General features: G+C 59.5%; 1 protein-coding gene across 1 annotated transcript in view; it reads right to left on the reverse strand.

The window, feature by feature from the left end:
- Nucleotides 1–602: 602 nt before the first annotated feature.
- The window catches only part of ARAP3 (ArfGAP with RhoGAP domain, ankyrin repeat and PH domain 3), a 43,865-nt gene continuing 20,568 nt past the window's right edge, over nucleotides 603–23,899 (reverse strand). Inside the window, exons 9-34 of the mRNA XM_067566958.1 lie at nucleotides 23,679–23,866; nucleotides 22,726–22,832; nucleotides 22,367–22,566; nucleotides 21,457–21,542; nucleotides 20,962–21,144; nucleotides 20,480–20,642; nucleotides 18,303–18,434; nucleotides 18,055–18,208; nucleotides 17,231–17,333; nucleotides 16,582–16,780; nucleotides 16,295–16,358; nucleotides 15,548–15,711; nucleotides 14,902–15,114; nucleotides 13,628–13,733; nucleotides 12,406–12,553; nucleotides 12,231–12,299; nucleotides 10,751–10,825; nucleotides 10,314–10,428; nucleotides 9,714–9,842; nucleotides 8,119–8,252; nucleotides 7,487–7,569; nucleotides 7,033–7,068; nucleotides 5,216–5,279; nucleotides 4,978–5,115; nucleotides 3,978–4,016; nucleotides 603–2,389 (exon numbers count right to left, since the gene is read on the reverse strand). Coding sequence (XP_067423059.1) covers nucleotides 1,772–2,389; nucleotides 3,978–4,016; nucleotides 4,978–5,115; nucleotides 5,216–5,279; nucleotides 7,033–7,068; nucleotides 7,487–7,569; nucleotides 8,119–8,252; nucleotides 9,714–9,842; nucleotides 10,314–10,428; nucleotides 10,751–10,825; nucleotides 12,231–12,299; nucleotides 12,406–12,553; nucleotides 13,628–13,733; nucleotides 14,902–15,114; nucleotides 15,548–15,711; nucleotides 16,295–16,358; nucleotides 16,582–16,780; nucleotides 17,231–17,333; nucleotides 18,055–18,208; nucleotides 18,303–18,434; nucleotides 20,480–20,642; nucleotides 20,962–21,144; nucleotides 21,457–21,542; nucleotides 22,367–22,566; nucleotides 22,726–22,832; nucleotides 23,679–23,866 — 3,710 coding nt within the window. The 3' untranslated portion in view covers nucleotides 603–1,771. The remainder of the gene's footprint in view (nucleotides 2,390–3,977; nucleotides 4,017–4,977; nucleotides 5,116–5,215; nucleotides 5,280–7,032; nucleotides 7,069–7,486; nucleotides 7,570–8,118; nucleotides 8,253–9,713; nucleotides 9,843–10,313; nucleotides 10,429–10,750; nucleotides 10,826–12,230; nucleotides 12,300–12,405; nucleotides 12,554–13,627; nucleotides 13,734–14,901; nucleotides 15,115–15,547; nucleotides 15,712–16,294; nucleotides 16,359–16,581; nucleotides 16,781–17,230; nucleotides 17,334–18,054; nucleotides 18,209–18,302; nucleotides 18,435–20,479; nucleotides 20,643–20,961; nucleotides 21,145–21,456; nucleotides 21,543–22,366; nucleotides 22,567–22,725; nucleotides 22,833–23,678; nucleotides 23,867–23,899) is intronic.

The raw sequence follows: 23,899 nt of genomic DNA on the forward strand, positions 1-23,899 counted from the left end.
CAGCTCCTTCCCCAGCCCCATGGCACCCCCCAGCCTCCTGTCATTCCAGCTGCACAGTCGCCCAGCATGTCCCAGCTGGTTTCACATGCGGTGCCGAGTCAGGCTCCTAACCCCACTTATGGGCACCTAATAAACAGCCTGATTCTCACCTGCTGAGTGCCCACAGCTCTGGCTGCCTTCAGGCCTTGGAACGGGGCCACTGGGGCATGCAGTGCCCACACAGCCCTCGGTACTGACCTCCCGCCCGGGTCCTAGCCAACCACCCCCAACCCTCCTCTGCTCACAGCGCCCTTCTGGCTCCCGCACCCCACGGCTCATGTGCACCCATCACAGCCTTCTAGCTGCCTCTGCCCATCACGCCTCAGCCCGTGCCATGGCTCACGTGTCCTTGTCACGCCTGCGCATCTCAGACTAGTCGCACCCTCTGGATGTACAAAGAGGCTTTATTTCCAAAGCAGGTGAACGGAATGGGTATAAATATCCAAGAACAGGGCTGGGGACATCCTCCAGGCCCAGGACCCAAGCCTGGTGTGCGGCGATCGCCCTGGCCCTGCCTGGGGCACCATGTACTGTATATACAGACACTATGTACACTGTATGGAGAGACGAGCTGGGCCGTGGCACAGCACAGGGAGGGCTACTCCCCTAATTCCTTGAACCCCTCTTCTCAGGAGTGGCCCCAATAGTGCTGGTCCCCTTCTCCTATGGGCACTTCCCCCACAGGCCACCAGTAGGGCCTGGCTGTAGCCACACTGCAAGAATTGGGGTCTTCTTCCATCTCCCTCCAGTTCTGGACCCCTCACCCCATGGGAGAGCAACCCCCTCAGTGCAGGAACCTGCGTGGCACAGACATTGTGCACACTAGAACCGCACATCACACACGTCCCGCACAGCCAACACAGCCATTGCACACGACCTGCACAGCCGGCACAGGCACTCTGCACACTGGAACCACACATAGCCATCGCACAGGTCCCACACAGCCGACACGGTCATCACACACAGCCGGCACAGCCATCGCACACATCCCGCACAGGCACTGTGCACACTGGAACCACACAGAACATGGACATTGCACACACCTCCCACGCAGCCGGCACTGGCACTGCACATTGCAACTACACACAGCTATCACACACCTCCCACGCAGCCATCATGCACACTGGAGCCACCTGGACAGACAGCCGCACACACCTCCCACACAGACACCCAGGCACAACACAAGTCTGCAAAAATTGGCCTCTTTTCTGTACTGTAATTTCTGCTTTTCCCTGCTCAGTAACTTCCCTTTGTTCTGCAGAGCTGAGCTCAGGCACAGTCTCCTCCTCTCGCCCCAATTGCCCTGCATGTGGCCCAGGGCAGGCTCCCGTCCCATCCCCTCCTCATGGCAAGGGAGGGTCAGGGGTATCTGAGCCGGTGTATCACCTGCTGTGGGTGCCATGCTCTGGTGGTGGACATTGCTTGGCTCAGTGCCTCGAGGGGCAGAGGCAGCTCCTGAATGCCACTAACAACAGCCTGGAAACCCTCTTTGCTGGCTTTAGCTGTCACTGCCTGGCCTAGGAAGGAGAGCTGGAGAAGCCCTGGGAAGCAGGGCTGGAGGCGCAAGTGCCGTGCCCACTCACAGGTTGGCTGGCTGGGCTCCTCGGGGTGGGGAGGAGGCGGGGGCAGGGCAGCCACCTCTGGGAATGCCAGCTGGGGAGCAAGGCAGGGGTGTCCAGAAAGGACTCAGGCATCACATGGTGTTACCTGTGTCCTGCCCTGCCACACAAGGTCATGTGACCTGCTGCCCAGGCCCGGCCGCCTGGCACTCGTTCTTCTTGAGGATGATGCTGCTGAGCTCCTGCATCAGTTTCTCACTGATGGGCGAGGGCAGCTGGGCACTCCTTTTCCTGGTGCCGTCCTGCGCGGGCTCGGGGCCGGGAGGAGGCTCCAGGGGAAGGGGCAGCAGTGGGGTGCACGCGTTCCGGGTCCAGGCCTGGTCCCTGCCCAGGGCAGGCAGCGCTTGGGGCAGCTCCATGTTTCTCTCAAGCGAGACTGTTTGGGTGGCTCTGAGCCCAGGGGCCCTGTCCCTCTCTGCAGCCTTTTCGGTCTCCGGGTTCAGACCACTTTCAAGTGAGAGCGTCTTGGTCAAGTGGGTGCCATCCCCTCTCTGCCCTGGGCTGAAGGGCTGTGAGGAACGAAGCGCTGTGGGCGGAGGCTGCTCTGGGAATGGGGCCAGCTTCCTGGATCTGTCCACAGGGGGCAGCTGGGAGAGCTCAGCCAGGAGGCCCCCGTCCAGCTCCAGCGGGGCCAGCGCTGGGAAGTCGCCCACTTCCTCATAGACAGGCTCCATGTCCACCACTGCCTCCTCCTGCTGCTCCTCTACCGAGTCCTGGTGCAACTTCATGGGCTGGGCAGGCCAAGGGGAGACAGGTGAGGGCTGGGCACCTTGCTCTGCGCCTCCAGGGCTAGTCCCCTCCAGAGCTGGACAGCCTGCAGTTCTCAGCCCTCCTGCCCTGCCCAGGAGCCCAGCCGCAGAGGGCCCAGACGGGGAGGAACACTGCACAGGACTGATCCCTCCCCACACGGCCTGGGGGGCAGACAGGGAGCAGGTACGTGTGGGCCCTGAGGGGCCAGCCCCTGGCCAGCTGCATACCAAGCACAGGAGCCACGTGAAGAGCAGGTGGCTGCAGGGGGCGGGGGCAGGGCCTTTCTGCAGTGAGGGCGGTGGATGAGCCCCAGGCTGCCGCCCCTGGGTCCAAGCGGCTCCTGTGCCTGACTTGCATTCATGAAGTCGTCCCCCCACCCCAGGCTGGCCCTAGACAGGAGGGGCTTAGCCTGCCCCAGTGCTACTCTGGGCACTTCTCAGCCAGCAGCTCTGCACCTGTCCCCGACAAGGCAGAGAGCAGCGATGGGCTGGGACTAAGAGTGTCCCCTGGTCAGCTGCATCCCAGACAGCCTCCCCCTCCGCTCTGCCTGATGCACACTTGGTGCCCGCCCCAGCCAGACGTCCCCTGGGGGGAAGGGGCCAGTGACCCGGGCACCCAGGGCTGACCAGCTCGTTCCCTTTACTGGCTTCCAAGGCAGAGGCAGCTGGCAGAGCTTCTGCATCCCAACCCCTGGCGGGGGCCTGGCACTATTCAGCACCCGTCTGAGCATTCTGAGAGCCAGGCTCTGCCTCTCCTAGCCCAGCTCTACTGCGCTGCCTCCACCGCTCGGCTCCTTCCCTGCTTGTGGGGAGACTCCAGTGTGGGGTTGGGACAGAGCACAAAGCCACACAGAGCCTGGAACCAGGCCCCCCAGCCCTAGCCAGCGGGCACGCTCCTTCCACATGTGCTCAGACGCCCGTGGGCAGCCCTGGGCTGGAGTGATGGGGCAGCTGGCTCCAAACACGAGGCAATGGGGCAGGGGAATGAAGAGACCTTTTCCCTTTGACAGGCTATTTGCCCTGCATTTTACACTCCAAAGCTGCCCTGGCGGTGAGCAGTGGTATCACAGCCCAGAGCGCCTGGGGTTCTCAGCCACAGCAGTGTTAGAACTGAGCCAGAGGGGTCTGTGTTGCCTGCCTCTGGGCTGGGACATGGCAGCTGTTGGACAGCACCAGTAGCAGGCATTCAGGGCAGCAAAGGAAGAGGACTCCCATGCCCAACTGAAGGGGCAGGGGAATTTAGGGAGGCCGAGGACAATGACTCAGAGCTCTCTCCCCAGCCAGCCCTTGGGAGAAGGGACATGGGAACTTTAAGGAGTGCAAGTGGCCAGAGCCTCTGCTTCCCAGGCCATGCTCCTCAGAGCTAAGCTCCTAGCCCAGGCGCAGACTCCACCACGTCACTGCACTGGCCGTGCTCGGGCCGGCACTACCAGGAAAGCGGCTTGCCCTGGAGTGCAATGCAAGTGCTGGGCTCTGCAGCTAACTCAGGGCTCACTGGGCCACCCTGGACACAGCAAGGCACAAGGCAAAGCACCCTGCGGAAACATGCATCCCACATGCAGATACTTACAAAGAACATAGACAAAGTCCTTCGCGTGTGCAGGCGCCGCTAGAAACAGAGGGAGACGGGGCACAGTAAACAAATGCCAGCACAGAGGGGGGCTGGGCTGCAGGACGGGGGAAGCAAAGGCCTCATATGGGGCAACGTAGGACAACACTACTACACACAGAGGAACATACTCCACATGCAGCCCTGCCCTCAGATCCACGGCCTTGTGCGCAGTCCCGCCCACAGACCCACAGCCCCCCGCCGAGACCTACGGCCCCACCGCACAGCCCCGTCCTCAGACCCACGTCCCCACCGCACAGCCCCGCCCTCAGACCCACGGCCCCTGCGTGCTGCCCCACCCACAGACCCACAGCCCCCACATGCAGCCCCATCCTCAGACCCACTGCCTTGTCCTCAGACCTGCTGCCCCACCCTCAGACCCACGGCCCCCACACGCAGCCCCGCCCTCAAACCCACGGTCCCTGCATGCAGCCCCGCCCTCAGACCCATGGCTCCCTCATGCTGCCCCACCCACAGACCCCACGCACTGCCCCGCCCACAGACCCATGGCCCCCTCATGCTGCCCCACCCACAGACCCACGGCCCCCGCGTGCAGCCCCATCCTCAGACCCGCTGCCTTGTCCTCAGACCCGCTGCCCCTGCCGCCCCGCCCTCAGACCCACGGCCCCCACATGCAGCCCCGCCCTCAGACCCACAGACCCCTGTGCTGCCCTGCCCTCAGACCCACAGCTCCCGCATGCTGCCCCATCCACAGACCCATGACCCTCGCGCGCTGCCCAGCTCACATGCACCGTGCCCAGCCCCAGCCGCCCTCACATAGAGCTGCCCCTGCCCAGCCATGGCCTAGCTCTCACACACAGCACAGAGAAGGAGCCCTGCACAGACACAGCCTGCAGCACATATGCACAATTCACGTGCTCTCGCCTGAGCCTGTCTGTAGTGGGGTGGGGGGAGTTTGGGAGCTGGAAGTCCAGGGCTGCAGGGACCGGCCCTGTCTTACCAAGGTCTGGTTGGCGGAGAGCATGGTGGCATCTGTGTTGTCTCCCCGCAGAGGGATCAAGGGCATGGTGCCAAACTTCTGCTTGGCGAGGTCGGAGGAGGAGTGCCGCCGCAGGATGACGGGGCGCAGATCATCGTGCTGCATGCGAATCACAAGAGCTGTCAGGCACTGATTGGCTTTCGTCCCCGCCCCCAACCACAGGCTCTTAGCGCACCCTGGCCCAGTGGCTCTCACCCACCTGAGCCTTCAAAATGCTGGTGGTCCAGTCCCACAGCTCGGCCTGCCCTGTGCACGCCAGGTACCTGCAGAGCCAGAGGAGACACGGCTGGATATTGGGGCCCTGGTACCTGCTGCTGCACACAGAGCGAGCACTATCCCCCTGGCAGCTCGCTGTGATGAGCACACCTGGCTTCAGCTCCCCCCCGGGCTGGCTCTAGATGGGAAATTCCCCACCCATGGGCCCGCGTGCTGGGATCCCAGCCAGGGATCAGCTCACCGCACAGCTCGGGTAGCCAGTGCCAGTGCCGCCCTTCCTTTAGTGCTGAGAACTTTGTGCACAGAACCCTCCCCTGATCGCACGGCACGGGCACATGAAGGGAGAGAGCCCCCCAAAGGGCCGCTGGGCCAGGACACCCTGTCTGCAGGGCGTTTACCATTCTCAACCTTCATACTGAACAACCACAGGGGTCACAGCCCAGGCCAGAGGGGCTGAAAGGAGAGAGGGAAGGGAAGTGGGTTGGCTAGTGTCACGCAGGACATGCTGGTATCCCTAGGCCGTACTGCCAGCTAACAGCCCTGAGCTGGGCCAGGCCACTGGGCCTGCTCAGCACAGCCCCAGCAGAGCAAAGGGGCAGGGACAGTGCTCTGGGGGCTGGCAGTGGGGGGGGGGTCTGAGTGGGCGGGGGGTGCACACCTGTCCCAGGAATGCTGTGGAGAGCAGTGTGCGATGCAGCGAGCTCATGGAGGAGTGGGAACATGGCATGAGGACCACACACCCTGCCAGGCTTCCTGCAGTGCGTGTGCTCACAGGCTGGGGACTATAAACCAGGAGAAAGGAGCGGGGAATGGACAAGCATCAGGCCTGTCACACGTGGGAGGCCAGGCCAGCAGAGCAATTGACAGGGGTGCAGGAGGCCACTTGCTGCGCCGGAGAGAGTTACACTCCCATGGAATGGGCAGTCTGGACAGCTCATGTGGGGAGCAGTGAATTCAGGGGCAGAGGCCAGTGCACATGCATGTGAATGTAGCACAGGGGCCGGTGGGTGAGAGTGTGGGGGGGAGGGACTGAGCAGCGCATAGAACAGAGGCTGGGGAGCGTGGGGGCAAGGAGCTGAGAGCAGGCAGTGTCCATGCTGCTGGCGCTCTGCAGTCTGTGCCCACAGGAAGGGCAGCGAATGGCTCTGGCAGCACGTGGCTGCCGTGCAGTCGCAGTCAGTTTGTTGTTATTTCCAGGCTCAGCAGGTGCGTGGAAAGCCCCATGCCCAGCCATTCTCCCAGCCCCATGCTCAGGGTGTGGCAGGCAGCAAACACACAGAGAGTGAGAGTGTACACACCCACACACACAGTGGGTGTGCATGAACATAGACATGCGCACACGTGCACATAGGGTGCACAGACACGTGCACAGAATCTTTGAAGCAGAGAGACACAATTTGCTTCTCCCATTTTCTGGGGCCTGTGCAGCTTCCCCACCAAGGTCCCTCAGCTTCTGCTCCATCAGCCTAGGGTTGCCAACCCAGCCTGTGGTCTCAGGAACCATTCGGGCCTGCTCTCCCACCCTGCCTGTGCTGAGACCCCGGGTCACTGTGCACCTGCCCGGGTGCTCCCAGGTTCCAGCTACCTGAGCACTGATGGAGCCAGGCTCCTGACCTCTCACTGCTGGGGAGGGAGTGAAGGGGGCTGGGGGCTGGGCAGGAAGGGGAAAGGGGATCCAGATGGCCTGATAAGAACTGGGGATCCTGAGCGGCAGGCCATGGCTTCAGGGCCCCGGCATCCTGCCTCTGTCGGGAGCAGAGGGCACAGCCTGTGGGATGAGGGGACCAGAGACGTACTCACAGCTGCTGCTTGTCCAGGATCAGAGTCAATCCCCACCTAGAGCAGAGGGACACACGGCACAGTCAGGCCAGGCGTCATGAGAGCTGAGGGAGCAGTAGAGCCAGAGCTATGGGCGGGGGGTGAAGGTTGAACTGTGGGGTCACAGTGTCTGAGTTGGGGCAGATGGGCAGGTCCCTGCCAGGCCAGCACTAAGCCCATGTTCAGGGCTGGGGCCCTGCGGACAGGCAATGGGATCAGAGCTCACCTGGCATGACCAGGGCATGGGATGAGTCCAGGGTAGGGTTGGAGTAGTGCCAGGTAAACGGGGCCGTGGCCCAGGCGTTTGGGAAGCCGGAGTGCTGGCAGAGGCCAGGCTTGGCAGGGTGCTGGGGCTGGCTCTGGGCAGGTGAGGGCATGGGGGTGGCCGTCAGAGCAGGCATTAGCACCCCGAGGGGTCCCGCACACCAACTCTTACTGGGAGGGCGGCTTCAGCTTCTTCCGAATCCCCATGTAAACCTTGGCTGCATCGAGGGGCCACTCCCGCTCCGGCCTGGCACTCTGGGGAGGGAGAACCAGATATTCAGCCCTGCCTGCCCGCATGCCCTGCCCTCCCCTCCTCCCCACTGACACCCCTTCCCCCAGCCCTGCCATCACCTCTTTGCTAGCTCCCCTCCCCCGTCCTGCACTCCTCGTTGACGTTCCCCACCTTTCCAGCTGACACTCTCCCTGCCCCACCGCCAGCCCTGCAGTGACCTGCACCCTTCCCAACCATCCCCAGGGATGGGACAGGCCCCCCTGCTCTGCACAGAGGGAAAGGGTCCCACTCCCTGGGCATGCAGAGGGGCACAGACAGAGAGAGAGAACCCAGAACCTTGCCCTGGCACAAGTTGGCCCAACAGCCATCTTTCGGAGCTGGGCCTGGGAGACTCTCCCCACACGCTCCATTCCCGTGCCCAGAGGCAGGGCAGGCAGGGCACTGGCCCGGCTGCCTTCCCTTGGGGAAAGCTTTCCACGATGGGAGGAGAGCACCAGGCAGGCTCCCTCCTAGCCCAGGGCTTCCCATATGTCTGGGCTGTCCAGGGAGCGCCTGGTCTGGGTCCTGCTTACCCTTTTCTCCTTCAGCAGCAGCAGTTTGCGATCCTGGATCACAAAGTATCGCTCCTGAAACTTGCACCCCAGGAGTTTGGGGGGCTCCTCCCTGCACTTCAGCACCCCACATTTGGGGCTCTCGCGCTTGGCACCTGCACCACAGGGGAGAACAATGGGGTGAGGAATGTCTTGGGGACCCAGGGAGAGTTCCTGGGAAAGGCAGGAGAGGGTTGGGGACAGGGGTTAGGAGTGGAGAGGGTTGGGGGGGAGATGAGACAATGGTGGGGGTCAGAGAGTAGGGGCAGGCGGGGATCAGACAATAGGAGTGGGGTGGGAGAGGGTCAAGGCCCCCTTGCCCATGAGAGTCAACACTAAGAATCATATAGGCAGATCAGGTTCCTTGTTGAATTGTCTAAGTAAACTAAAAATAAAAGTAAATGAATATGATAATGGCTATTGTGTAGAGTATAATATTGCTTGACATAAGTAGACTCCATTTTGTTGGATTTTTCCATGTTGCTGTTTTTCTGAACCTTGTACTATTGAACCTAAAAACAGGTAGACTAACTGCTTTTTGGGTCTGCGTGAGGAATGTGTGTGAAGGGTGTGAATAGATAAAAAAGATGCCAGCCCAAACTGTTCAGACAACAAAGAGGGGAGTAAAGATGCCAGCTGCAGCTATCGTCCTGACCCTAAAGGCTGAAGAATGCAAATAAACAGCCTGAAAAGCATGAAAAAAATCCACCCTAAAACAAAATAAAGGGAAAAATAAAAGGAAAAAAGGCCATGCCTGCTTGCAATTGACTGGTGATGAACCACCATACAGAATCCGGAGGCTGTGTGACACAGCAAGACTTATAGGGTTGTATGGAAACTGACCACTATAAAGGACAGTGTGAGAATATGGATTCTTTGGGTTCATTCTGCAATCATCAGTCATCATCCTCATCATACAGGAGCATCAAATCGTGACCGACAAAGGCCTGGCTTCCCCTCATGCTCAGTCTAATTGGCCACTAGGCTGACTTGAGCACCACATAAGAACTAGTAACTATATTATACCAGAACTATATTATTGCAGAACGTTTTGGGTATAAATAGGTGTGTGAATGCCTTATCCCCTTAATAAGATCCTGCGGTCTTTTCTTAAGTATAACACCCAGGCCCTGTTCCCTGGTGAGGGGCTGTTGCCCTACAGGAGTGGCTGGTGCACGGCACTGGCTGACTCCGGGCATTACTAACTGGACATGGCACTTTTCATCTGCATGGGGTGAGGAGCAGCCTAGCCCGGGGCCGGGGCACCACAGCTCACTCCATGGCCTGTGGGCTCCCAGCCCTGCAGCCTAGATCACACAACAGACACCAACTGCCCCCATGGACAGCCTCGGCACAAACTGCGCAGCCATGGGGACAAGCCAGTATTGCTTCTCTGGGTCATGTGGCTGGATTAGGCCATGTTGAGGTCAGGGGCCAGAGCCATCGGCAAGGCAGGGCCTGACTGAGACCATGGGTAGGGCAAGGCAAGGCAGGGCTGGGGCCATAGGCCAGGGGAGGTGGGGCCAGGCTGAACCACAGCCTTGGGCAAGGGAAGCTGGGGCCAGGGCTGGGCTCACCAGTGAAGAGACAGCTGCCTTCTCCAATGGGGACCTTCCTCACCAGCAGGTAGGCGGTGCTGGGCTCAGGCAGCTTGCACCACTGCAGAGCCTGCTCCAGGACCTTCTCCTTGGGGTGCAAGGGGCGCTCTAGGGAGAGGAGAGGAGAGGAGGCTGTCTGCACCCCGGGCAGCAGAGGAACTGCCATGGGCACTGAGGCCAGGAAGGGAGGGTGGGTCCAGTGCCCACTGGGTCAGTGCTGCCATGCTGTGCGGGGGCATGGGGCTGTCGGAAGGCGCGGGCGCAGTGAAGGCAGGGAGGGGGTCCAAGATGGGAGCGCCGCATGGATGGAAAGGACCAGCCTTTCTTCCCTCACAGCCCTGTGGGCCCCCGTCCCTCACCCAACCCCCAACCCCAATGGTGAAGGATCACCCTGACTCCCATGGTGAGGTGCAGCCCCCACCTCTCGCCCAGCCCCCCACTCCAATGGAAAGAGGCCACACCCCCATCCCTTCCCCCACCCCCTGCCACTCATCTAGCCCCCCATCTTAATACAGAGACATGCTCCCACCACTCACCCAGCCCCGGGCCCTACGATGGCAGGTGCCTCCCATCACTCACCCAGCTCCCCATTCTCCAGGGCCTCGAAGGTCAGCCAGATGTCCAGGCTTGCTGGCACGTTGCGCATCTCCAGAACCTGATTGGTCAGCTCCTCTGCCACCATGGTAGGCGACACCTATGGGGATGAGCAGAGATCAACTTGTGCCAGGTCCCCATCCCAGGGCCAAGGGCTGGCCTGAGCCCTACGGGCATCCCCTAGTCTGCTGGCATGTGAAGCTGGCAGCAGGATGGGAACTAGCCAGCGAGCGGCGTCCCCTGCCCACCGGGCACTGGAAGATCTCCCCACACTGCTGGGCAGCCTCAGCTCCCTGAAGGCCCCGCCCAGGAGACAGCGAGCCTGACGCGTGCGTCTTGGGCCATCTCCCCCTGAACATAAGAGGGTGGCCATGCAGCTGCCCTGCTGGAGCCAGGGCTGCAGCCAGAAGATGCTCACTCACCTTCAGGGTGACACAGCAGTCAGGCAGCTTCTGCTCCAAGTAAACCTCAATGATGAGATCTCCAGCCTGCGAGAGCTGCAGGGAGAGGGCAGAGGGTGGGCAAAGCCTGGGCAGAGGTGCTGGGGTGGCTGGAGACTAGCATAGGGAGCTGGCACAGGGGGCTGGCTGGGCCAGCAGCACCTCTCAGTGTCTGCCTGCAGACAGGGCCAGATTAAACTTTCATGGGCCCAGCGCCAAACATATTTGTGGATCCTCATGGGGACAATAGGGCATGGGGCAGGAGGTGTCGGTCTCTGGAACAATGGGCTGGCCGGAGGCTATGGGGCATGGTGCGGCGGAGGCAGCCTGGCTCCACCAAGCCCAGCGTGAGGGCATTGTTTACAAACTGGCAGCTGCCAGACACACACTGGCCCGTTGGCCCTGTGCTGCCAGCACACTACTTCCCCTCAGGGCTGGGCCCGCACCTCTTGTCGCGCCACCTTTGCCCCCGGCAGTGACCCCCCGAACCCTAGGCCCATTCCCCCCCCCAGACTTCCCCCCAGACCCGTATGCCCAGCGCCTCCCCACAGACCCCCCACCATAACTGCACAGTGCCCTGCACACCATCCCCTCACCCAGCACTCCTCCGTCCACAGACCCCTATGCCCAGTGCCCCCCACAGCCCCACCACCACAACGGGGCAGTGCCCCCCCAAACACCTCCCAGAGACCCACTCCCCCACACCCTGCCCCACTCACCGGTGGGGCTCAGACGGCAGCATGGATGGGGCTGGTTCCAGGGCAGGGATCGTTCCGGCCCATTGGGAGCGGCGCGATCAGCCAGGCTGGAGCAGGAATGGGCCTGTCCAGGCTGGGCTCCCTCAGGACCCACTTGCCCGGTGAGGCCTGGCGGAGCCCCCTTTCTGCCCCTCTCCGTTCCCTCTCCAGTCACCGAGACCAGACCAGCCTCTGGAGAGGCAGGCTGGGCCCCACAGGTGGTGGGCAGCAGAGACTGCTCGGAGCTGGAGCCATAATGGGCCCCTCCGAGTGTGGGCCCGGTGCCATTGGTAACCCGGTACTGCCTGCAGAGAGCTGGGGAAGGGGACGCTTCTGCTCCCCTGGTCCAGAGCGGCTGTTCGCTATGACCAGTATCAGGGTGGGGGTTACAAGGCAGGTGGGGCCCCACCCACCAGGGAGAGGGGCCACGAGGACCAGGACCTGGGACAAGGTGAGCAGGGGACACTAAGCCATTTCCCATTGCTGGGGAGGCCTTGTGCAAGGTGATCTTGTGGAGGTGTCAATCTGGGCAGACTAGGGCAGCCCCATGCTGAGCAGGGATCCGAGCAGGGATAGGAGGACTTGCAGCCATGGACCTGTGCTGGGCCACTCTCCAGCTGTCTGCCTCCACCACACAGGGTCATCCATGCCCATGCGCCCCGGTAGAGACCAACAGACAAATCAGCAGGAGGATCCAAGACACAGGGAGTGTGTGGCGCCAGTACCTGAACATCCCTCCAGGTGGTGATCAGGCTGTTCTCTAGATCCATCTGTGACACCTGGTCCTCGTTGATCTAGCAGGCCAAGAGTAAGGGTGTGAGAGCGTACAAGAAGGAGAGGGGGTGCAGTGCCAGAGCAGGGGGACAGTGGGTGAGTGTGAGCCCGAGGGAGAGGGCTTACGTTGAAAATGCGGACATAGTTGTCAATCAGGTCCTCCATCACCTTGACCTCATGCTCCCCTTTGCCGTCCGTCTGGAAGAGGCTAGGAGCGAAGAGCAGTGACAGGTTCTTGGTGCTCATCTGATTGAAGTCAGCACATTTCTGCACGCTGTGAGTAGGGGCAGAGAGAGATTGTTCTCAGCGTGTGAACAGCTGCCCCAGCACTGGACATGGCTGGGCCACTCAGAATCACACATCCAGCTGATGGAGCCAGGCAGAACTTTTTGTTCCAAACATTTTTCAAACTTTCATGCACAAAAATGTCAAGGTTAGGAAATGTCCCAGTTTTTCATTGAAATTTAAAGTAAAAAAAAATTAATTTCAACATTTTGAATGTCAAGTTTTTGACCTTTTGTTCTTCCCCAGTTGGCCACTGATTGCACTTGATTGTGCGATGGCCTGTGCGGGGGTTTTTCCCACTTCTTCCAATTTTCCTTTTTTGTCCTTTGTAACTTTTCAAAACTTTTCCACCTTTGGAAAAGTCAGATAGCAGCAGACGGCAAAATTCACAGGCACCTAGCTACTCCGTCCTCCAGCGCTGGGGAAGTTCTGAAAAGGTACAAAGTAACAAAAGGAAAACTGGGGCGGGGGAGCGGATGAAAAAGTGAAACCCCAGCGGCTGGGCACCTGTCATTTGCTGGCACTCATTGGCAAAATAGAACCAGAGGATAACAACTGTGGAGAAAGGGGGAAAAACTCACAAAGAGTAAAGAATGTTACCTCCCCCCCCACCAAGCTGTTCTGTGCCGACCCCTGAGGAATGCTGATGAGTTCACCTTTGTTTGCACAATTGGTTTGCCATTTTTTGACCCAGTCTAGCTGCTGCCAGAGGAAAGGCCCAGCCCTGGGCTAACTGCACAGCCCTCTCGCCTTTCCGCACAGCTCAGAGAATGAGTGACTTATCATGGAATACTGACCAGGGACATGGGGGCATCACAGGGCCATTTGTAAAACTCTATCCCTGGATCACCCCCCACCAGCACTGGGGAATCTGCCCACCCCATATCCTCAGGGGGACCCAGAGACCCGCTGTGCCCCAAGAAGTGTGGGAAGTGAAGGGGGCAGACAGTGGACGTGCATGGCTAGAGACTGAACCATGTCAGCCGGTGCCGGCCAGCCCAGGGCTCCCCATATTTCCTGGGAAAGTGACATATCCACACTGACTAAAGAGGGACAGACTGACCGGTAGAGGTGACCAATCAGAGCAGCCAGTGTCCTGCGGTTGAGGCGGGGCAGGCGGTTGATCAGCTCCTTGTAGCGCTCCAGCCGTTGGAGCTTCGGGGCAATTGCTGAAGGAAGCACACCGTCACAAACGCAACACTGAGCAAGACACAACTACCACAGCACTGGGCCTGAGACGCCGGCCAGGCCATGCTGTCCCACCCATCCCAGCACAGACTGGCAGGGCCATGGGGGAGCTGAGCCCTGATTTACCCACACTGCTAACAGCTGCCCCGAGCCCTGCCCCTCCTGGAATCAGTTACACCTCTGCAGAGCAGGTGTAAAATGCTACAGGTCAGACTGGGATGATTCCCACCCTTGGTGCATTGGGGCAAATGATGGCGCCAACAGCAGGGCAGGGGTGAATCAGGCCCAGAGCCCCCCATCCCTAGCCCCTGTGGCAGGAGAAGGAGAGTCAGGGTGAGAGGGAGCCAAAGGCAGAGAAGAGTGGCTGTGTGATTGTTAGGGTTAACAGTATAAAATGCAGGTTTGTATAAGTGCTAAGGCCTGTGTATAGAATTTTGGGCTTGCTTGTCCGCCTGAAAGCTAAAATACACCTGTGAACTGTGGTCTACCCACATGCAGATGGATTTTCTTTATTACTGTGAAAAATGATAAGGCAGCAGTTAGAATGTTTTGAGGTGCAGAAGGGGTTTGATATATGAATGTGAAAATGAAGGACAGCTTGGAGTCTGACTCCTCTTCAAGACAGAACCCGGAGCAAGGTCGAGAACCGGTTGGCAGGCGCAAGGGGGCAAAGGGAGGTGTGAGAACGAAACACTAAAAGGCCATAAAGTGACCATGGCCAAACCGTAACCTTGCTCCCTCCCGCTCCCAAGGGGTAGAAAAGAGGTGGCACCAAAGCCCCCATACAACTCCAGACCCTCCAAAATGGAACATGACCATAAATGGTAAGGGGGGGGGACACAACAAGTATAAGTAAGCCTGCGAAGGAGGAGGGGAGAGGAAGCTCTGTCCTCATCTGGGGCTATAGTTAAAGGGGAAGGAAACTCTATCCTCCTACAGAGCTATGGTTATAAGAAAGGAAGCTTGACTGGTGTGTAGGGCTCTGGTTTTATGCTTGCTTGGTTAGCCCCAATAAACATCACACTGCCTGCAGTCTAGACTCTGGCCTGCTGCTTCCTGTCTGGGAACGTGTCTGGGAACTGAGAGAGACATGGCAAGGGAACCTTAACAGTGGTGAGGATTGGAGGGGAGGGGCAGGGAGATGGGCACCTGCAGCCTCCTTCCACTGGGGGTGTAGCTCTGAGGTGAAGATGGGGTCCTCGAGCTCCCGGAAGAATCGCTTCAGCACATCGGTCACGTCCTCAATGAAGTTGTCGTTGATGCGCAGCTTGACGTTGCGGGCATCCCTGCGGAACTCCTCCATCAGCACCTTGATCCGGGATTTGGCCCCATTCTTCCGGTAAATCCCTTCATGCCGCAGCCCTGCGGGCAAAGAGGGAGAGAGATGGTGTCCTGGGATCCGAGTGCTGAAGGAGGAGCCCAGATCAGCATCACCAAAGCACAGGGGGTGCAGGTAGCAGACTAATGGAGAGCCCAGAGTGTGCCCTCCCAGCTCTAAATCACTGTGTGTAGGAGGGGGAGGGGGCTAGCAGGTAAATTACAGTGTGCCCTCGCAGACCCAGATAACTGTGTGTGTATTGTGGGGTGGTGGATAGCTTTGACCATGCCCTCCCAACTACAGCGCCTCCTGCTTCCAATGGATGCCCCACGCCATCACAGGAGTTGCCTGACGGCCCAGAAGCTCCCTCAGAGACGGTGCTGCCTGCCGCACAGGAGAACCAAGGTGCAGGGCTCCCGGCAGTGCTGCCAGCGACCAGCTGGAGTGCCAGGTGGGGCCGCGGGCAGAGGGGCTCACCATACTGGGTGATGAAGGCAATGCAGCTGTCCACGAGGATGGGGATGTCGCTCCTGCTGAGCTGCTGGTCACGCAGGGCGTTGCCGCGGCCCCCCGCTGAGGCCTGGATGTCTGCACACCACGCTGCGAAGTCCAGCCGTGACATCCCCTGCAGGTAAAAGGTCCTGAGGACAGAGCAGAGAGCAGGGGATGAAATCCAGCAAGGGATGCAGTACGGGGCCGACTCCCTCAGCACCCCTCCCCCCCGCTCCCTCCCTGCCTCTTCCCCACCCACTGCTCTTGGTGTAGGTGCGGGAGAGCCGGCTGGCCTGAGAGCCTGGCTCCTCACAGCAGAGACAGCCTGCCTACGGGCACTGCCCCAGCCCTAGGGGAGGACAGACATTTAGGGGAGACCGGGGGTGGGGCTAAGAGCAATGTGGGAAATTAGACCAAGGAAATCTAGGCTGAGCCACAGGGTGCCCCCTGGTGGTGAGAAACCCCACTGCAGGGCTCCCACTCGGGGCAAGGATCAGAACCCCCATTCCATGCAGGCTCAGGCAGGCTCCTCTGTCCCACTGGGCCCAGACTCCATTCCCTGGCACTCCACTGCCCAGGCTGTTGTGTCTTTATTCCCCCTCAGGCGGAGTCTGCCCCCGGCACTGGGCCAGGAACACCTTCTGGCAGGCAGGGGGCACTGCCCATCTGCCCAGGGCACCCCACGGGAGGGTGGCTGGGGTTCAGCCTGTGCCACGTCCCAGAAGAGCTCACCTCCCCATCTCCACCAGGATCAGCAGCTCCTTCTTCTCAGGTGCCTCAGTGAGGGGGACCACACCTGCACGGGAGCAAACGGAGTCTCAGTCACAAACATCACCCGGGAGCCAGAGGAGACCTTGTGCCAGGCCCCCAACAGGCCCCCCAGACTCAGCTAGAAGGATGCCCAATGTGTTATATGCTGTATACATGAAATCATTGACCTAGCACCAGAACGCAGCCCTCTCTGGGGTGGGGCATGGCTGCTGTGTCACACGGTTGGGACAGACAAGTGCTGTACTCACTGAGCTCCTGCAACCTCCGGAGGTTGATGCTGTCCTCGGCTGCGCCCTCCTCCCCTGGGCAGATAAACAGGTGGGCTTTCTGCAGGATGAAGAAGCCCTGCAGCCACTGGTCAGGGTTGAGCATGGATCTGTAGCGCAGCCGCCCCACTCTCTGGAATTCGTAGCCCAGCAGGCAGTGACAGCTGAGTGGCGTGAACCACTGCATGGGACGGAGAGACAGGTTAGATCCAAGGTGAATGCAGGGTGAGGGCACTGCAGTGGGCTGTGTCCCCAGGTTGCGGGGTGGGGGCTGGGACAGGGACAACACCCTGCACTGGGGACAGGACCAGGGCAGAACGCTAAGCCTTGCATGTGTGTGTGGAGGCAGGGGATGGGATCAGGGCACAGGGATATGTCCCGTATGGCCGAGGGACAGGGCCAGAGCAGAAGGCTATGTCCCGTGTGGTGGTGGGTGAGAGGGAGGGAAACGCTGATCAGGTCTAGGACCCTCCCCAGCCAGCAGCATGCCAGTGGAGGGAGGTCTCTCATGCCAGGGAGATGAGGCAAGTTAGTCCTGCGGCTCTCAGCAGCTGCTTCCCAGCCCAGCCCATGGAGGAAATTGATGTTGCTGGGGGCGGTGCCACACTGGGCCCGTGTCCGTGCTGTGTACCTTGCCAATGGCACTGGCCCAGGCCTGCAGGGTGTCTGGCCCATCAGTTCCCAGCTGCTGCACTTTGTCACCACCCAGGAAGAGCTCCAAGGTGAAGTGGAATCTGCAGATGAGGGCAAAGGCATGAGGGGGGCTAGGCTCCCCCACCCCACGGCCCAGCCCCCAGGTGCCCGGAGCCCTTGCACTCCAGCTCAGCAGTGAAAGTGACCCTGGGCCAGGACATGCTGAGCTCTGCTGAGGCGAGGTCTGGCCCTGCTCACCAGGCTGGCTGGGCCCAGAGTGCAAGGCAAGCAGCTGGCCGGAGCCAAGGGCTGCTGGCCCTGTGCTGCAGGGTCTAAACAAGCCCTTCCAAATGGCCTTGGCTGGCCCAGCACTAGCTGCCTCTCCACACACAGGAACCAGAGTGCGACTCCCCCGGGCAGCAGGGATGGGGGCTCAGGGTCACTGGGCAGCCTTTGCTGAGGCATCTGCAGCACAAGGAGACCTCAGCGGTGAGGGTCGGGCTGCCCAGAAAAGGGAAAACTCAGAGGGCCTGGCTAGGGAGAGCCGCATGAGGCAGGGACCCGGCTGTGAGGACTCAGATGACACATCCCCTGCACCACAGCCCCTTCGCTGCAAATCACCCTCCCGTCCCAGGGCACGTCTCAGGAACCGCTCTGACCCCCAGGTGGCTGCCAGTCTTCCTTACAGGGCAGCGCCATGCCCAAAGCCCCTGTTTGCACCCAATGCTGGGCTCTGGCCATGGTGCGGATTGAGGTGGGAGAAGGTGGGCGTGCCCCGGGGCACAGATGGGGGAGAGGGCATGTCCCTTCAGGGCAGGGTACCTGTCCACAGGTCCAGGACTGGGCAGTCCTCCCACTCTGCTCACGCCCAGCGAGACCACATCAGCCAGCTCAACTTTCCCCACTGGCTCAGCACTCTTGTCAGTCTCATAGAAGAGGAGGGACTTCTCCAGGGAACACCAGACTCGGTGCAATTCTGCAGGGAACAAACTGTCAGCAAGGGCAGGTCCCTGCTGCACTGAGCAGCATCTATCTGTCCTAGCCACCCTGGGGCCTGACCCCATACCTACCATCTCTGCTTTTCCTGAGGCCAGAGAGCTTGGAGAGGGTTGGTGCCTTGTAGAGGTAGCCACTGTGCACGACGGGCTGGGTGATCTCATTGTAAACCCCTTCCAGGCTCAGCTCCCACGTGCCAGGGCTCCCTGCCAAACACATCAGAATGGCCAGATTGGGTCAGAGCAATGGTCCATCTAGCCCAGTGTCCTTCCGATAGTGGCTAATGCCAGGTGCTTCAGAGGGAATGAACAGAGCAGGCAACCATCGAGTGATCCATCCCCTGTTGTCCACTCCAAGCTTCTAGTGAACAGAGGCCACAGACACCCAGAGCATGGTTTTGTATCCCTGTCCAACCTGGCTACGAGCCATTGATGGACCTATCCTCCATGAACTTATCTAGTTCTTTTTTGAACCCTGTTATAGTCTTGGCCTTCACAACATCCTCTGGCAAGGAGTTCCACAGGTTGATTGTGCGCTGTGTGAAGAAATACTTCCTTGTGTTTGTTTTAAACCTGCTGCCTATTAATTTCATTGGGTGACCCCTGGTTCTTGTGTTATGTTAGGGGGTAAATAATGCTTCCCAACTCACTTTCTCCATCCCAGTCAAGATTTTATAGACCTCTATCATATCCCCCCCTTAGTCATCTCTTTTCTGAGATGAACAGTCCCAGTCTTTTTAATCTCTCCTCATAAGGAAGCTGTTCCATACCCCCTAATAATTTTTGTTACCCTTTTTCTGTACCTTTTCCAATTCCAACATATCTTTTTGAGGTGGGGTGATCAGAACTACATGCAGTACTCAAGGTGTGGGCATACCATGGATTTTTATAGTGGCATTATGATATTTACTGTCTTATTATCTGTCTCTTTCCTAATGATTCCTAACATTCTGTTAATTTTTTTTATTGCTGCTGCATATTGAGCAGATATTTTCAGAGAACTATCTATGACTCCAAGATCTCTTTCTTGAGTGGTAACAGCTAATTTAGTGCCCATCATTTCGTATGTCTAGTTGGGATTATGTTTTCCAATGTGCATTACTTTGCATTTATCAGCACTGAATTTCATTTGCCATTTTGTTACCCAGTCACCCAGTTTTGTAAGATCCCTTTGTAACTGTTCCCAGTCAAATTATCTTGAGTAATTTTGTATTGTCTCACTCACTGTTTACCCCCTTTTCCAGATCATTTATGAATATGTTGAACAGCTGTGGTCCCAGTACAGATCCCTGGGAGACATCGTTATTTACCTCTCTCCATTCTGAGAACTGACCATTTATTCCTACCCTTTGTTTCCTGTTTTTTAATCACTTACTCATCCAGGAGAGGATCTTTCCACTTATTCCATAAGCCCTTATTTTGCTTAAGAGCTTTTGGTGAGGAACCTTGTCAAAGGCTTTCTGAAAGTCCACGTATGCTATATCCACTTGATCCCCCTTGTCCAAATGCTTGTTGACCCCCTCAAAGAATTCTAGTAGACTGGTGAAGCACGATTTCCCTTTACAAAAGCTGTGTTGACCCTTCCCCAACAACATTGCAGAGAGGAGCAGAGCAAAACCTGTGGGCAGAGCTCTGCATGGATAAAAAATTTGTATCCACATCTGATCCGCAAAAATGATCCATGGCTATAAAGTGGGGATCTGCAGCTTTGCAGTGCTTTAGATATAAAATTTGGATGGCATCCATCTGTAATCGGCAAAAAAGTCCACGGATATCCGCATCCTGCAGCTTTCTTGACCCCATGGAAACACTGCCACCTTGCAGGGGTGGAGGGACGACTCTGGGCTGGTCAATGGCACAGAAACCAATGGTCCTAGTGTGGGGAAGGCGGAGTCCCAGGGGAGGTGGGTTGCCAGTGGAGCACAGAGTCCTCTCCTAGTGCAGGGCACAGGGGGCTCACAGGCATCCCCCTTATCCGGCAATGGCTCAACTGTGGGCACAGTGTGAGACACAGACAAAGCTGACCCCTGCGGGTGCTGGAGGGCTGAGGCCTCGGCCCCGAGAGGGGGACTGGCTCTAGCCAGAGCTTCAGCCTCACAGCTCTCTTCTGATGCCCATGATGTTCCCCAGCAAGACGGGGGGTGGCCCATCTTTGGCAACACAGGACTAGAATGGGGTATCTCAGAGGTATGCTCAGCGGGGCAGTGACAGATGAGCCACTATGGGGCAGAGGGACCCTGGTCTCCAGTTACCTGGATGGTTTCTATGCCAGCTGCTCTCAGGGGTCCGCCAGAGCTCGGCTGCCTGCAACCCGTCACAGCCCACTGTGTCGGCTGCCATCCCGGCTTCAGTGGCAGAGAAGAACTGCAGGATTGTCTTCAGCAGGTTGGGTCCTGCCACAGCAGCACAGAGCGCCTGAGGCAAGAACACATCAATGGGCTGGGGCTCCCCAGCCACCCCACGCCCCTGTTCCAAGCACACCTGGCCTTCTGTGTGGGCCACTAGTGCATGCGTGCGCCCACACAGAAGGCCAGGCACACCCTGCCCATCCCCACAGCCTCTGAGCCCCTGCCACAAGTGCAGGCAGGGGGTCTGGGGTCCATGCGGGGTTCAATGCACTCTCCAGAGCTTGTGCCCAATGCCCCCAGACCATGGTTTATGTTCCCAGGGGTGTACCCATGCCAACCGGCTCATGCATGCCCAGGGGACACTCCAAGCCCAGCCCAGCGGTTACCTGCAGCATCTCATCCTGGCTGATGTAGTGGGAGTGCGGGAGGCGGTACCGCCCATCGCGGTATTTGCGGGTGACGAAGTCCCGTCTCTGCTCCGCGCTGGCGTCTGGGAAAAGGGCCTCGGAGGACGGGAGGCGCGCAGCCCAGAACCGGTTCGCTCGCTCATTCCCCAGCACGATGAACAGCTGAATGAAAGTGTGGCGTCACTGGGGGAAGGGTGAGCTCAGCTCTGGGGGGTCCTGTGGTGTGCGAGGGGGAGACATCTCAAGGCCCTGGAGGGGGCTGGCTATCAGAGATGGACAGGGGATGTCCCAGCCCTGGGGCATGCTGGGCGTGCTCTCCCACCTGCCATGGCAGCCCAGGACGGTAAGCCCCCATAGATCCCAACTGGCGTCCCGGCTACACCACACATTTCTGTGATGTCCCTTTGCCTTTTGGAGTCTGGGTGCTGGGCGGCCGCAGCATGGGGCGCGGGGCGAGCAGGACAGCCTCTGTACCTGCACCATCTCATTGCTCCAGACGCTGATGTCCAGCTTCAGGCTCTGCACCTTTGAAATGTTGGAGCCCAGGCTCCGGTGCTGACCTATGGGGACCGGCAGAGAGCCTGTGAGTAGCCTGGCCACATGGCGACTGCACGACCGCTATGCCACTGACCCAGCCGGCCGGTCTGCTGCTGACCCACCAGCCCACCCTCTGACCCAGCCGCCTGGCCCACAGACTGACTGACTCACTGCCATCCCAATGTAACCACCCACCCTCACACTGAGCCAATATACCCACCCCCCTCGACCAGCCCAATATACGGACCCAGCCTCCCCCGGCCTCTGACCAGTCCTATGTACCTACCCACCCAACCAACAACCCACCTGATATACAGACCTGCCCTGCCCCCTATCGTGCCAATATACCCACTTCCCCGACCTGCCCAATACATGGACCCATCCCCCTCGCCCTCCCACCAGTCCTATATACCTACCCACCCAACCACCTTCCCCACTCTCCCACCGGGCCAATATACCCACCCAACCATGACCTGCTCGATATATGGACCCCGCCATCCTGCCACCACCCTATATACCCACCCACCCACTGACCAATTCACCCAATTTTCTGACCCACTCCCATCCACCCTCCCACTGGGCCAATATACCCATCCACCCACCTACCTCACCTGCCTGATATATGGACCCACCTGGCTGATATACTCACTCATCGATCTATCCAACTGATACTGCCGCCCACCCACCCACTAACCCACCCTGCAGAGATATCCCCTCACCCACTTGCCGACCCGCTTGGCCAATATACCTACCTGCCCACCCACTGACCCGCCCAATCAGACTATACTGAGCCACCCAGCCAATATATCCCTCCCCACGCGGGCAGGGAAGGAGGAAATGCACTGGCCTGCACACTGCTTGCAGATCACCACGCACAGGTTGATGGACGCCCAGTCGGGGCTCAGGGCTCTGCAGTCAGCACAGAACTTGTTGGCTTTGTTGGACCAGATCTTCTCAGCCACCTCATAGTCGTAGAGAGTCTCTGCAATGGCGTCCTGCAGGGCATCCATCCACTCCCGCTTCTCCCGCTCTGACTCAGCCACAAAGCTGGGGACAGGCACAGCCAGCCCATTTAGAGGGTCCTGGGCTCTTCCTTGGTCACCCAAGCTACACAGAGCTCCAGGGCAGCACCCCAGGTGGGCCCCAAGGTGTGGTAGGTTCCCCAGCCTCTGGCCAAGTCCCCGCCTGGCGCCCCCAGGCAGTTACCTGAAGATCTTGAGTGGGCTGATGAGCTCGAAGCTGCGGTTCTTGGCCTCCCGGATGGTGGCGCTGTGCAGCTCGATCACGCAGATGGCGATGCCCATTTTAAAGAACTGTGAATGGAGACGGACACAGTGAGAGGCTGTGGCGAGCGCCAGCCCTGCAGTGCCACAGCTCTCGCCCAGCGGGCACAGCGCCCACCACCACACGCTGTGTGCAGGAGAGCTCCAACACACCAGGCAGGGACCCACAGACAGCAATGCCTGCACAGGGCACTCTCCCCCTTGGCATGCCAGGGGCCTGCCTTGATGGCCTGCAGAGACCTCCCACAAGCACATGTCCTGTGGGGCACGGGCCACACACCTACGCATGCACGCCACCCATGCCAGGTGAGGTGGGGCTCAGGCCTGGGCTTTAAGAGCAGAGTCTCAGTCTGCTACATTGTCCTCTCTGGCCCTGTCCTCACACACGTCACTGGGGTTGGGCCAGGCCAGGGAGAACAGTCCCCCCGTGTTATGGATGGGGAGCGACTGGCCCTAGAGCCAGGGGCAGCCCAGCTCCCCCTCCCAGCCCAGTGCTCTCTTCTCCGTCAGGTCCCACAGGGAGCTGCTGCTCCCAGGCCAGGAGCTGTGGGCAAGGGGCCGGTCCCCACTCAGAGCGGCCTGGCCTGCACTGGCATTAGACACACTTGAAGCCGCAGGGTCTTCAAGAAGCGCCACCAAACCACAGCTGAGCGGGCGTTCCCCAGCTTGTCAGCCTGCCCGCAGGGCGTGGGCACACAGGCTCCGGGCTATTGTCTCTGCTCCCGGCAACAGGGGCCTCAGCAACATGTTGGTCCCTCTTTGGGAGTCCTGACTGGGCCCATTGGGTACTGGCGAGGGGGCCTCAGACTCAGCCTGGCCCCATTCTGCTGAGGGCTCCCTGCCCACAGCCCAGACAGGCCCCGCCGCCCTGCTCACCTGCTCGCTCTTGTACAGCCACATCTCGGCCAGGATGAGGGCTGCAAACAGCCTGGACTTGTGACCCTTGAGCTCCAGGGTGCCACACTTCTGGCAGTGAGCACTGCTGCCAAGGCGGGGCCGGGGGCAGACCAGCCGTTGCTCTGCCACCTTCCGCTGCAGGGTCGAGCACCACTCGTTTCTCTGAGCTGCAGGGCACGGGCAGGGCAGGGGCAAGCAGG

This window comes from Emydura macquarii, unplaced genomic scaffold (genome assembly GCF_026122565.2).
Source record: "Emydura macquarii macquarii isolate MOO-44397 ecotype Brisbane River unplaced genomic scaffold, CSIRO-AGI_Emac_v2 contig_2768, whole genome shotgun sequence".
NCBI lineage: Eukaryota > Metazoa > Chordata > Testudines > Chelidae > Emydura > Emydura macquarii.